The sequence below is a fragment of the Dermacentor andersoni genome, chromosome 1, assembly GCF_023375885.2.
Source record: "Dermacentor andersoni chromosome 1, qqDerAnde1_hic_scaffold, whole genome shotgun sequence".
Classification (NCBI taxonomy): Eukaryota; Metazoa; Arthropoda; class Arachnida; order Ixodida; family Ixodidae; genus Dermacentor; species Dermacentor andersoni.
The window spans coordinates 178,137,680-178,150,945 of NC_092814.1; the positions used below are offsets into that span (position 1 = coordinate 178,137,680).

General features: G+C 49.9%; 1 protein-coding gene across 1 annotated transcript in view; it reads left to right on the top strand.

The window, feature by feature from the left end:
- The first annotated feature begins 2,231 nt into the window (after window positions 1-2,231).
- Window positions 2,232-13,266, top strand: part of LOC140217877 (nose resistant to fluoxetine protein 6-like) — an 87,835-nt gene continuing 76,800 nt past the window's right edge. The window contains exon 1 of the mRNA XM_072288063.1: window positions 2,232-2,571. Within this exon, the coding sequence (XP_072144164.1) occupies window positions 2,232-2,571 (340 nt within the window). The remainder of the gene's footprint in view (window positions 2,572-13,266) is intronic.

Sequence of the window (13,266 nt, forward strand, 5' to 3'; positions counted from 1 at the left end):
TTATTGTACAATGTGTATTCCATTAAATCAGTCTATCACGGCTTGTTCATTTTTACAAGGTAGCACAAGCACGGGCTGAAAGTTCATTATGTCTATACAATCCTCTAGCACGACACTTTGCGCCATAATTCTTTTGCGGGACACGTCAGTTAAGAACGCGTTCATTCGGGCTGGTTGACAGGTACTCGAACGCGAGGAGCAGCGCAGGGCGAAGGAAGAGCACAACCGCAGCGCTGACGGCCAGCAGTCAGCGTTTCGTTCGGCTCGTCCGTATACGCTCTTCCTCACGTTCGACAAGTAAGCTGTGGCGTTTTCACTTTTGTGACGGTGCGCTCGCGCATGACAAAATTTGTGCGAACGGATACTAAGTTTAAAACTGTTCTTGGAGCGGCAGAAGAGAACGCGATCATTACTGAGCATTTCTGCTTTGCCGGAATAAATGCTTACAGCCTCAATAAGTGAAAAGTCGCGCGTGGCGATCAATAGACTAAATCGCACTCTTATTGCACTCTGAAGCAGCACTAGCTCAATAGACGAAATCACTTTTGAATTAGAATTCAAAAATTTTGTTCGCTGTGTCTTGGCAGTGACTTCGTGTGAAGTGTACTCGCTGTCTCAAGCAGCGCCATAGCCGCAGTGGCTCAATCGATCATTTTATGCTACACAGTGGATTTGAGAACAAAAGAAAGGAAGAGTGAAAAAATAGCACAGAAAAAAATGGCTGGCCCAGCAGGTAATTGCTCTCCCATTGGTCCTTGCCACAAATGCCTTCTCTTAGGTTGCATTTATGGCCATAATGATGGGAGTGGTAAGAGTATTTTTCATCGCAGCGACGTCATGCCCGCTACATTGGAGTTCATTGTGCGCTGTAAGAAAAAGGGAATGTGCAATAATGAATTAAAAAATAAATAAATAAAAATAAATATTAAATGATGGGGTTTTACGTGCCAAAACCACTTTCTGATTATGAGGCACGCCGTAGTGGACGACTCCAGAAATTTCGACCACCTGGGGTTTTTTAACGCGCACCTAAATCTAAGTACACGGGTGTTTTCGCATTTCGCCCCCATCGAAATGCGGCCGCCGTGGCCGGGATTCGATCCCGCGACCACGTGCATGCTCAGCAGCCCAACACCATAGCCAGTGAGCAGCCACGGCGGGTAAAAAGAAATATGTACTTTTTTTAGCGGGGAAATTGTTGATCACGTTCATAAAAACATGTAACAGTATTTGTCTTCTACATTTTTGCAATATATAAGATCATTCTACCAACCTCTTTATTTGTTTGTATTTGGTTAATTGAAAGGGGACGCAGGCCGCATATTTTTTCTTTACAACCGATTACTGGGGTCGAAGACACTATGATGAGCTCAGCAGAAAATAAATCGGCCAAACGCTGACTGCTGTGTCTGAACTAAAGCGTTTCCGAAAATAGGCGAAGCCTGTGCACTGATCCCTGTCTCGAGCGAGTCCCTCAGTCGCTGGTCAATGATCGGGTGCTCTGGCACGCGCCTGACGCAATAGCGAGACGAAACGTCCAGGAAGCTGCCGACCCAAAGATCACGTCGTGTTGCCAAACGGGGGAGCGCACAATACAGTTCCCATGGCTGCAGTTACTTCTAATGGTACCCGTATGGCGCAGTGAAAGCCGCGTTGCAAACCTTTAATCACAGTTGCCTTTTCGCTGAAAGCGGAAACGCGCGCCCCAAGCAGACGAGAGGCCAGCGGTCAGGCAGAGAATGGCCCGGCCGTATGCTGTTCGCGTCATTCATTCTCATCATTGGGCTTATGTACACACGCACAAGCATGCACAAACACATGAAAGAAGACAAGATGCATCGTCTTGTGATGCCGCCGCTGCCGCCCCCGTGCACGGTGCCCGTACGCTGCCAATCTTCCTGCTCCTGTAAAGAAACGAGCGGGCGAGCGGCGGGCGACTCGTTGTTCCGCCGGACTTCCTCGAGGAACTGAAAGGAGGGGAAGGCCTCCTAGGAGGAAGGAAGCACAGACGGACGGCCTGGCGGAAGGTGGAAAATAAGGGGTGGAGAAGAGAGCCACGACACAGCGGGGAGCGAGAGAAGGCGAAAGGGACGAAGGAAGGAACCTCTGCTCTCCATTCAGGCGAAAGGAGTTCCAGTTCTTTCCGGAGGCCCCCTCAGAGAACAACAACGCGTGTCCCTCCATAGCATCGCGAGCGTACGCAGTTGCTACGACTAGCCGAGGCACCCGCAATGTGGACCCGCACGACGTTCGCGGTCGCCGCGGCTTGCATCTACCTCGCCGCCGCGGGGGCGGCCACTATGCAACCACAGGTGTCACGCGCCGTGGCCGAAGACCGCGTCGGCGATACGACGGCTGGCGGCGAACCGCCCCCGTCCGCCGGCGCCACCACAGTGTCCGACGACCTGGACGTGGAGGGTCGCCTCAGGTCCCTCATGGACCGTCTCATCCATGACTCACTCCCACGCATGACTGCGCTGGGCAGCGGCTCTAACGTGACCGGTGACTGCTCAGCTGCCCTCTTCCGGCTGCTTCTGGGAATGCGCAAGTTCGAGCCCTGGGCTCTCAGGCGTAAGTGCCGTGTGCTACTCCGTTTTCGACAGCGTTTTCGTTCCTTTTATCTCTTCTATAAACCTGATGTCTGCCTTGTGCCGTGTAGGCTGTCTGTCGTGGCTGTCCAGAACCTCCTAATAGCAGCGATATGAGAAATGTTCGCGCCACACCACGCACACCGCAGCTGCCTTGCGACAGCAGCAGTGTACGTTGTTGACTGCTGACGACTCAGGCTTCCGCATAATCGCTTTACTTTGATGTTGCATATGGTTTATTTCCTTTCTTTGCCTTCTCAATCTGTTGTATAAGATGCTTCGGTAGTCTAAGAGAAAGTGACGGCTATACGGTAAACGTCTATGCTGGTGTCCCAAAGAGAAATCCAATGAATAATTTAAGGGCTTCCTCGAAACTATATGAGATAAATTTTACTGGTGACTGAGCGAAATTTCTCGGTTAGCGGACCAAGGCGCTGCGGTCGTAATAAACAGCATGGCAGGTTCAGCATGTGTGGGCGTTCTGTTTTAAAGACTAATCCGTATAACATTACCCGCCGCATAGTGGCATGGCATTGCGCTGCTAAACATGAGGTCATGGGATCAAATCCCATCGTGGTGGGCGCATTTCGATGGGGGCGAAATGCGAAAACGCTCGTGTGCCGTGCATTGTGTGCACGTTAAAGAACCACAGCTGGTAAAAATTATCACGGACTTCCCCACTGCGGCGTGCCTCATAATCAGATCGTGGTGTTGGCCCTTAAAGGTGAAGAATTTAACTTAATTGACATCCGTAATAATGTGGGTACTGTCACTGTGTAATTGCCCACCAGATTTAGAGCGGAGAGCAGAATTGTTTAGTTTTGATTCGGTGGATAAAACACAGAAAATTCTGTTTTAGTCAATAAGCTGCCATCGTTTTGCCGCAAGTCAATCATAAGACTCATTTTGCAGCAGTCGGAAGTAGCGGAGACACGAAAGTTACCACTTCCCGCCGCCTACCCCTACGCACTTCGCCATCCACGCTGCTACTGTTTACGCAATGTTTGACCCTAGTCGCACTCTTGACAGAATATCGCAGCAGCAGGCGAACTACCACCACCCCTTCATTCATCCGACGCCACGCATTTCGACTATAGTATACGAGGATTTCTTCTTCTTCTTGTCTTTTTTGTAGATTTCAAACTGAAGTATAGTTGATTTAGCTGTTTCACTCCGATACTCCAAAGTAATTAATATGGAGAAATGGTTGCAACACAATCAGAGATCCATAGCTCTACGCTATGGGGAACGGGAAATAGAGTTGAATGCGTCCCGGAGCGCCTGGTTTCGTGAAAAGAAAACGGAATCGCGCCCACGGTCATCCCGTTACGTTGGTCGCTCATTCCCATCCTTCCTCATAGCACCACGCTTTGCGTCTCCCTTCTACGTCCTAACGAATATGTGCCACCTGTTACACAACGCTTCGTCGACGGCTCCAGCACGGGGAATGCCACCATGGCTTCCCGTTCCCAAACCGGTGGTGCGCGCTGCCGCCTCTGCCAGCGGTCAATGCCGGTATTTCGCTGGCGCGTATGGGGTATCTTTCCTCAATGCCCATCTCTTTCGAACGCTAGCATAAAGTGGAGCGGTGAACAAAAAAGAAAGAAAGAAAGAAAAATAGACGATAGCGCCGCAGCGGAGTGGCTAACAGGAGCCGTGGGGAAAACAGTGCACACGCGATTCAAGGACCCATTATCCAGCGATCTTGGGCGCGCGAAAGAGGTCAGTGTATCCAAATTGCCTCATCTGTTGCGCATTATTCAGCGGACGCCCGGTGCTCAGTGCCTAGTGCATCATTAATTCATCCATTGAACTACAGGCGAACAAGACGTAGCGCAGCAACAATGAAACGCGTTTCATTGATAGTCAAATCAGGCGCGCCATCCAGCGATAATTATATGATGGCGTAACACTTTGTTATGTCACACTTACTTGCAGTCATGAGATTGCCTGCTTCTATAGCAATTTTTCAAGGGCAAGCTTCGACATTTGCCATTTGTTGGTAATACGTACGCAGCTTAGGCTGTTGTCAAGGGCCTCTCACGGCATGTATACCAGGCATTTTGTTTGTGTATCAGCTCAGCACGCCATTTGAAACGAACGAAAATAGACCTAAACCGGACTGCTTGTTAGCATTTGGAATTATTCTCGCCACTTAGGCAATGATAGAATGATGTAGTCCATCACAAGGAAATGACTATACCTAAGGTATAGCTGCATGGCTTAGCTTGGCCAATCTGAAATCACTGACCTATACTTGCTACAATTTACAACATTGTATGAAGCACTTGCGTCTTCTTAGTTAACACAAAAATGTTATGTGCCATATTTAGTTATGAATATCGTGCAGTTTTAGAGAACAGTCCGAGCATGTAAATTTCTCGCACAGGTGGAGCCATCTGGTAGCAGTTCTGGCGGCACTACAAATGCAGAATGTCTTATTGCTTGAGGGGAGGGGGGGGGGGGTCGTCAAGAAAGCCTATATCTACGGAATAATGAAGATGTTTACTGAAAGTTTAGAACTATCTACAGCTTCACAGGAAACCTTGGAGAACAACATCAATGAATGCCTCTGTATTGGTTGAACCGCGCAATCTTGTTTTAAAGGGCATCGCTTTCTTTGACTCTTTCGGCCGTTCTTGTGTTTGGTTCGTGGTTGTTTGGTGGTCGGTGGTCGGACTCAGCAAGGAAAACACGTTCGCTCACTCGATCGCTCACTTTGTCGCTAGTTCGTTCGCTTGTTCGCTCAGGCTATTCGGTTACATTGACAATCACGATCGATGGTTCCGGTACATAATTTCTTTTTTAGCTAGTCTCTTTATTTCTGGGAAAACTTTGCCTACAGCAGCAGACAAGAAATAAAAAGAATTGAGGCTGCTAAAATAAATACGTCGATTAACATGCCGCTACTTTTGATGACACCCTGGCATGTCTGAGAAGCTCCCAGCGTAGGTTCTACAGGAGGTGCACTGACACTCCACGTGGGACCACGGTGCGGCACTGCTTACATCCTCTGCTGTTCAGAGCACAATGCGTGATCATGACTGCGGGCCCCTCGTTAAAGCCGCCAAAGTTAACGAGACCACAGAGCGAGAGCAGAATCAGTGAGTGTCACAACAGTGCACTTGCGTGCGATGTAGTCGCCGGGGCAGTGTGCACGAGTCCTTAGCGCCTCCGCAATCGACCTCGCTGGGTAGCGCGCATTTCTGCGCGCTCTATCTCCGGCCCAAGGAGCACATGGCCATGGAGGAAGTTCGAAAATAACCTGGGACGCAGAGCTATGTACTTTATCGGCATCACGATAGCGAATCGAGTCTTTCCGTTTTGGCGAGACGGAAAACGGCCCGACAGGCCCGCGCCGCTTACAAACTGACGGAACCAGCGAGCAGTTTATACGCAGCTTTTCTGTGCGACTGAGCGCGTTCATTTGCTCAACATGATCATTCTTTGCGGCTGTAAAGCTGTAAAAATGAAATGAAAGCAGAAAACCTACACCGACAAAGAGCCAGAGAAGATGGTGCGTAATGCGTCGGACGCGGCGAGTGGCCCAAGGCAGACAGCGTGCGACGGCAACGGGCTTTCCCGCTGCGTCGAGCCTCTCGCGCCGCTACGCATGACGGCCCCGCCGACCTTTGAGAGCCGTGACCCTCTTCGACAACGGATTACCCAAGCGCGGCGTCTGAAGGACGGGGGGCGGCGTGCGGTCCCTGCGGGCCATTGGTCCCGCACGCGCGCCAGGCTCCCGGAAACACCCGCGCCGCGCGGATGTAACTCATTCCTGTAGTTTCCTTTCAGTGGAGGCGTCGGTTGGCGCTTGGAGAACTCTGACCTGCAAATGCAACGACATAATACCTTTGTCACTTCATTCTTTTCGATCAACGTGAGGCACTGGTCGGCTAGCATATTTTTCAGCGGAACTGCGAGTTGAAGGTGCGGTAATTTTGACAATTCTCTCCAGTTAACAAGTGCGACTTGTGGCTGCCAGCTGACCAAGACGCACCACTTGTTGACAACGCTCTCCTGACAACCTACATTATTTGCGACGGAGTCAATAATTTGCGTACCCAAAGCAAGCTAGTGATATTTCAACAACTTCATCGCCACCTAAATTTGTTTTCTATATGAGCGCATTTCGCTCACCAGTTTGATTTGTACCCAGTGTGTTCAGTGGGCAGGTTTTTATATCGCCAACGCTAAAGTGTCGCATCGTATGCGATGGCAGCAGTATCGCTTCGGCAAAGCTAGGTCGTTTGTTTGCTTCGCATTCTAGGACCTTAGCTTAAGCATCAAGCTAATCATCTTATACGAGTAACGGTAATTTACACCCATAACTGCGTCATGTACTGATTTTCCGCAGATAAGCTCAGCATAGATAGATAGATAGATAAACTTTATTAAAAGAATAATCAGAAAAACCGCTAATGGTCGGGGCCCTTAGTCCAGGGCTCCGCTGGCTCTTGCCATCTTTTCAGCTCTCTTAATCAGCTTGAGCTGGTCGTCGAGGGCCGAGCTGGACAGCAGTGCCTCCCATTGCTCCCTCGTTGTGTTCGTGTCTGGGTGTTCTATGTTGTGTAGTGTGCACTCCCACGTAATGTGGTATAGGGTTGGTGTGGCCCCACACCATGGGCATTCGTCCCTGTAGGCTGTGGGGTGTATCCGATGTAATATGTGTAGGTTCGTGTAAGTGCCTGTCTGGAGCCTACGCCAGGCAGCGGCTTCTTCTGTCGTTAGGTTTCGATGGGGTGGTGGATATCGCAAGCGACGCCCTCTGTGGTAGTTCACGATGGCTGAATACTCGAGGTCGACAGGGTCCAGGTCTTCTGCAGCCGACGTGATGAGTGCTCGGTTATGTACGAATCCTCGAGCTGCTCCGTCGGCTTGCAGGTTGCCCGTGATGCCAGTGTGGCCCGGTATCCAGATGATGGTTTGGGTGGTGAAGTCCTCAGAGTCCTCCTTGAGTATTCCGGCTAGGACTTGTGCAGCAGGTCTTCCAATTCTTCCCTGTAGGAAGTTGCGACAGGCCTGCTGGGAATCCGTGAGGATCGTCAATGGTTGGTTTGCGTGTAGGCCCTCGCGGATGGCTAACGCGATGGCCAGCTCTTCGGCTTCCGTAATCGTGCAGGGGCGGGTCGATGCCGCGGAGGTAACGTGGCCTCGGTGGTCGCATGCCACTGCAACTGCGCCCTTGTTGTTCGTCCCATACATGGCGGCGTCCGTAAAACGGGCCGTTGTACTGAACCTGAACGCTTTCTCCATGTACTGGGCCCTTGCTCTCCTCCTGCCGGAGTGTAGGTTAGGGTCCATGTTGCGTGGTATCGGGGCAACGTGAAACCTGTCCTGGACGTGACGAGGTATCAAGCAGGTTTCTTGGGTTCGTGTTGTTATTGCTGGGAACCCCAAGGTTTGTAGGACCTGCCGGCCCGTGCGAGTCCGCGCAAGTCTCTGTTGTTGCGAGACGTAATGGGCTTCTGTCAGTTCGCTGAGGGTGTTGTGCAACCCTAGCGCCAATAATTTTTCAGTCGATGTACTCATCGGCAGGCGGAGAGCGGTCTTCAAGGCCATCCTCAAAAGTGTGTCGGCCTGCTTTGTCTCGGACTGTGTGAGGTGGTAGTAAGGCAGGCTGTATGTGATTCTGCTCGCCACCAGGCTACTGACCAGTCGGAGGGTGTCCCTTTCCTTCATGCCTCTGTTCTTGGATGTTACGCGGGAGATCATGCGTGATACCGCCTTGACACTGGTTTTAAGGAGTGTAAGGGTGTGTGTGGCCCGCTGGTTGGACTGCAGTCACATGCCCAGCACCCTCAGCAATGGCTTCTCTGGTATGAGGCCCCCGTTGAGGCGTACCTCGAGTCTTCTTGTTGGGTCTGTGGGGACTGTGTGGTTACCCCGGCCTCGCCAGACTCGTAGGAGCTCAGATTTCTCGGGGGAGCATTGTAGATCTCGTTGGCCGACGTAATCTTGGATGAGATTTGCAGCAGTTTGCAGCCGTTCTTCTTTTTCAACGAGGGACCCTGTTGTGGTCCAGAGCGTTATATCGTCTGCGTAGATTGCGTGCCGAAGACTTGCTACATCCTGCAGTTTGCTTGCGAGACCGATCATGGCGACGTTGAACAGCGTGGGAGAGATGACAGCACCTTGTGGTGTGCCCTTGTTGGGAGGGTGGTACACTGGAGTCTGGATCTCTCCCATCTTCAGCTCCGCCGTGCGGTGGCTCAGGAAGCTCTGAACATACTTGTACGTTCGCTCGCCGCAGTTGGTGTCGGCCAGCCCTTCTAGGATTCCTTGGTGGCTGACGTTGTCGAAAGCCCCTTTGATGTCGATTGCTAGGATGACGTGTTCGCCGCTGCGGGAAACGTTACTGAGGACTTCTTCCTTGATTTGAAGTAGCACATCTTGTGTGGACAGGCCTGCGCGGAAACCGAACATGGTGACCGGCAGGTGTTTGTTATCTTCCAAGTGTCTCTGTAGTCTCGTGTTTATAATTTTTTCGTACACCTTGCCGAGGCAGGACGTGAGCGATATGGGTCTGAGGTTTTCAATTGCCAATTTCTTGCCCGGTTTAGGGATCATGATTATTCGTGCGTGTTTCCACATCGCCGGCACAGTACCTTGTTCCCAGTGTTGGTTGAGAAAGGCCGTGAGCGTGGAGATAGACTTGTCGCTCAGGTTTCTGATCATCGAATTCGTGATTTGGTCCGTGCCCGCCGCTGTGTTACGGGTGGTGGCTGCGATGACTGCTCTCAATTCATTTTCGGTGATAGGTTCGTCCATTAGTGGGTTGGGTTGTCCTGTGTAGGGTGTTCTACATGGTTGTGTGGGAGTGGGATCTCCATAGCACTTGGTCTTGATGGCATCGATGAGGTCTTGTTGGCTCCCTGGGTAGGTGTGTAGTAACCGTTCCAGAGCCCTGTGTCCTTCTCCTTTGGTTTTGGTGGGGTCCAGGATGGCTTTGAGGATGTGCCACGTTTTGGCCGTGTCCAGCGTGCCACCGAAGGAGTCACAGAATCTATACCAGTTCGCTGAGGCGAGTTGCATGGCATATTCTTCTGCTTCCGCTGTTATTTGTGCTATGCGCGTCTTCAGTTTCCTGTTATATTTCTGTTTTTTCCAGCGGCGGGTAAGGCCCCTTTTGGCATCCCACAGGTGTAGCAAGTGGGGATCCACCTCTGGGGTCTCTTCCGTTCTGGCGATTTCCTTTGTGTGGCGTTGTTTATGTCGACGGAGATTGTCGCACCAGTCTTCCAGGTTCGTGATTGTGTCGGCATCCTGTTCTTGGGATTCCCTGATTTTTCGCCAGTCAGTGAGTTTAGCTGTGCCGATCTGCCTGCGTAGGCGTCCAGTCTGTAGTGTTATGTTTAGTATGTAGTGATCGCTGCCTAGGTTTTCGAGTGTGTTGAGCCATTCGGCTCGCGTGGTTTGAGTGATGAAGGCGAGGTCGGGAGTGGTGTCGCGTGTTACGCTGTTCCCTTCCCTCGTCGGTATGTTCGGGTCTGTGATGAGTGTGAGGTGACATTGTTCAATTAGTGTTTGTAGCTGGAGACCCTTCCAATCTATGATTACCAGGGGACTGTCTTTAGCGAGGCGGAGGGTGTCCCCAAAGAGTTTTCCGATGTTTGCCCGCCTTTGGCTGGGGGGGCAATAAATGTTGAGGCTCAGCATGGGAATATAACAATCGTAGCCCTACTGGTATTGGCTGATATTCGCGCACTTGCCGTCCTCGTCGTTTAAGGTGTACAGCACTCGCTCACGTAACAGGGAAAGAACTTTCCTCGGGGGCAGGAGTGCGAGCTCCCGACGCCCTTCGTATAGGCGTGCGACAGGGAAACGCCGTTCTCTTTCACTCGGTATATGGTCAATTGTCCTTCCTACGCTTTTCCTTCGGATGAGCGCGATATCCTTATACCCCAGCGCGAGCCTCAGACCCAGTTCTGTTCCAGGACATCGTGTGTTGCGTAAACGGGCTCCTTCAGTGCACAGGTTCCTCTTGACCGCCAAAGAAGGGCATTAAACACGCAAGCTTACGTAAGCAAAGCCAGAACCGGAAGAAACGCGCAAATATCATTATCTCAGTTTAGTTGCCGTTTGCGCTGGCTTCCTCATAACCTTCTAAACCAGTTACTTCTTGTCCTGTCAGTTTTTTTTTTTTTTCGTTAGGCTGTCGGACTTTATTTTCTCTTGCCAGCCCGTCTAGACTTCCGCGCTTTACGGGAGCCCGCATAACTTCCGTAATCTGCATCCGGTGCAAGCCGACGCCAAGATGGTCTCTGAGCTGCATGACTTCCTCCACGCTAAAATTAACTTGACAAACGCCAGAAAGCGAAGCCCGCGGTGTGCTTTCGAGGAAACGCGGAGGAATGACGGCTGCCCGCCGCCGCCACCGCCAATGCACTGAGTGTGTAGGGCGGCCTGTGCGCCTCTGTATGCATGTAACAAGCAACGGACGGCTCGAGATCAGTGCACGTAGGAAGAAGAGGCGGAAAGATTTGTCCTCAGCCCAGACCGAATCAAATTGCGCTCGGCTGCACAGTCTCCGGACCGACTGCCTGCTGACGTTGCGGACTATCCGAATTACTGCGGGACCTGCATGCACGCTCCGCGGTAATTTTCCTTGCAGGGCATCGGCTCGTTCTACACGATCTGTCCGAATAGGCTGGAGGTGGAGAACGTTCACCTGTCACGTTCAGAGTTCTAGGCACTATTACCACATTGCCGTAAAAAATCGTGGCTTTGTGTGCATATCTAAATATGGTGACAAGAAAACGGAAAGAAAAGAATCATCTCGAGAGAACCCTCTCGTCAATCGGACCAGTTGTGCCTTCGTTTCTGTAAATGACGCTAACTGAAGCTGTGCGCATATGTATGGCTTTATGTAATACGCGTGTTTAAGCTGAATTCATGCGGCAATATAAAAATGAAATTTTTTAACGACTGACATGGCATTGCGATGTACACAGATATTAAAGTAGCTACACATTTTTTTTTACGCGCGCAGAAGAGCGTAGAAAAAGTGGTTACAGCTATGAACCACCCGTGACTGCATGTTGCTCACAAAAATATCGTCAACTCCAGCGAAAGTTAACTATCGATGTAGGCGAACTCTTTATCGTGTAAAGGGACTGTGGCTGATGCGCGCTTCGCCCCTCCTTTTTTTTATGTGGTATGATTCAGCTAGCTTACGTTGATCTCGATGCTGGAAACAATCCCTGTTTCTCAGGAAACATCTCTGTACTTTACGGATAGGGAACATCACGTATTGGGAAAGGCCATCAGAAACTTCACATATTGCTGACCATTGCAGCACCTGCTGGTGCTAGAAACAGAAATTATTTTCAGACATCTAGGTGAAATCGCTCGGGAGCTAGCTGAATCATACCGTATCGAAAATAAGGGCGAAGCGTCAAGTCACATGTACTTTACAAGAGTTCGCCTACCTCGATAATTAACAGTTGCCTGAGTTTTAGATAGTTTTATAAGCAACACGCTGTCATGGGTCTTTTTTATCATGTAACCAGTTTTCATACCTTCTGTTGCACGCGTGCAAGAAATTTTGTGACCGCTTATATCGTCTGTGTTCAATAAAAAAAATCACTTGTGAGTGAAACGCTGTCCTATCTGTTATCGCTTCTCTTACTTTTTGTGCACGCGCTCTTACGCTTCAAAACCTTTCTATGACATCGCGTGCGAGAAGCGTTTATTTGTTTCAGCATCCGTACAATATACATGTTTAAAGAAGTTTCGAGAAACAGCTCCTTCGAGTACCGCTGGAAAGGATGATACAAACAGAGAGAAGAACGAGTCTAAAGTGTCATTTTTATATGAATGTCTGGTATGCAGAAAATGCCTTTTAAAAACGAAACATGACGGTACTGCTAGGCTTGCTGCTATACAGACAGAGGCGATGAGGTGATGTTGAAAAGGATATAGAAAATACATTCTCCGGAATAAGAACGGTGAAGTGGAGTTTGGCTGCTCCAGCATTATAGGCGGTTCACTGTGACCTTCATTAGTTCAAATTTCATTGTTGACGCACGTAGTAACGCAGTAACGTAGTAACGTAGATTACCGCGTGGGACCACTTGGTGAATGCAGCAGAGTCATGGCCAAAATATACATCACGGCTAGCTCGCCACGGATCGGACCTACGCCTACCTTACCAGTGCATTCGAATTATAGTCCGTCACGTTCTGAACCACCATGCCGGCTCGTGAGCAGCTGTAACCTTTGCGTTTCATTTTGTGACTGTGTTACGAAAAGAACGATCTCGAAAAAAAAATCTTGTTAGCCATTTCGACACGCGCTGTTGCAATTCGCGGGAAGCAGATCCTTCAAAAGCTCAATCGCACGTTCAAACTAAATCCCAAACTGAATCGAACATTCAAGTCAACCCAGTAGTTTATTCGCAAATTGGTTTCATGTATGAAAAATAAAAATCACCATATACATAATTTGCAGAGAAACACTTCGCGTGCAATACAAAACATTATTTCATTTTTCTTAAAGTTAGGTGATACAGGAACCTACGTACATATCGTAAAGTGTTAATAACGAGGCAAATAATGCTTTGAATTAAAACCTGCACTGTCCATGCGTCGTATGCGACCAAGTGGATAATTTAAATTTCTTTCCAACATTTCTGGTTCACTACCTCTGCATTTAGTATTTTTTCGCAAACAAGCGC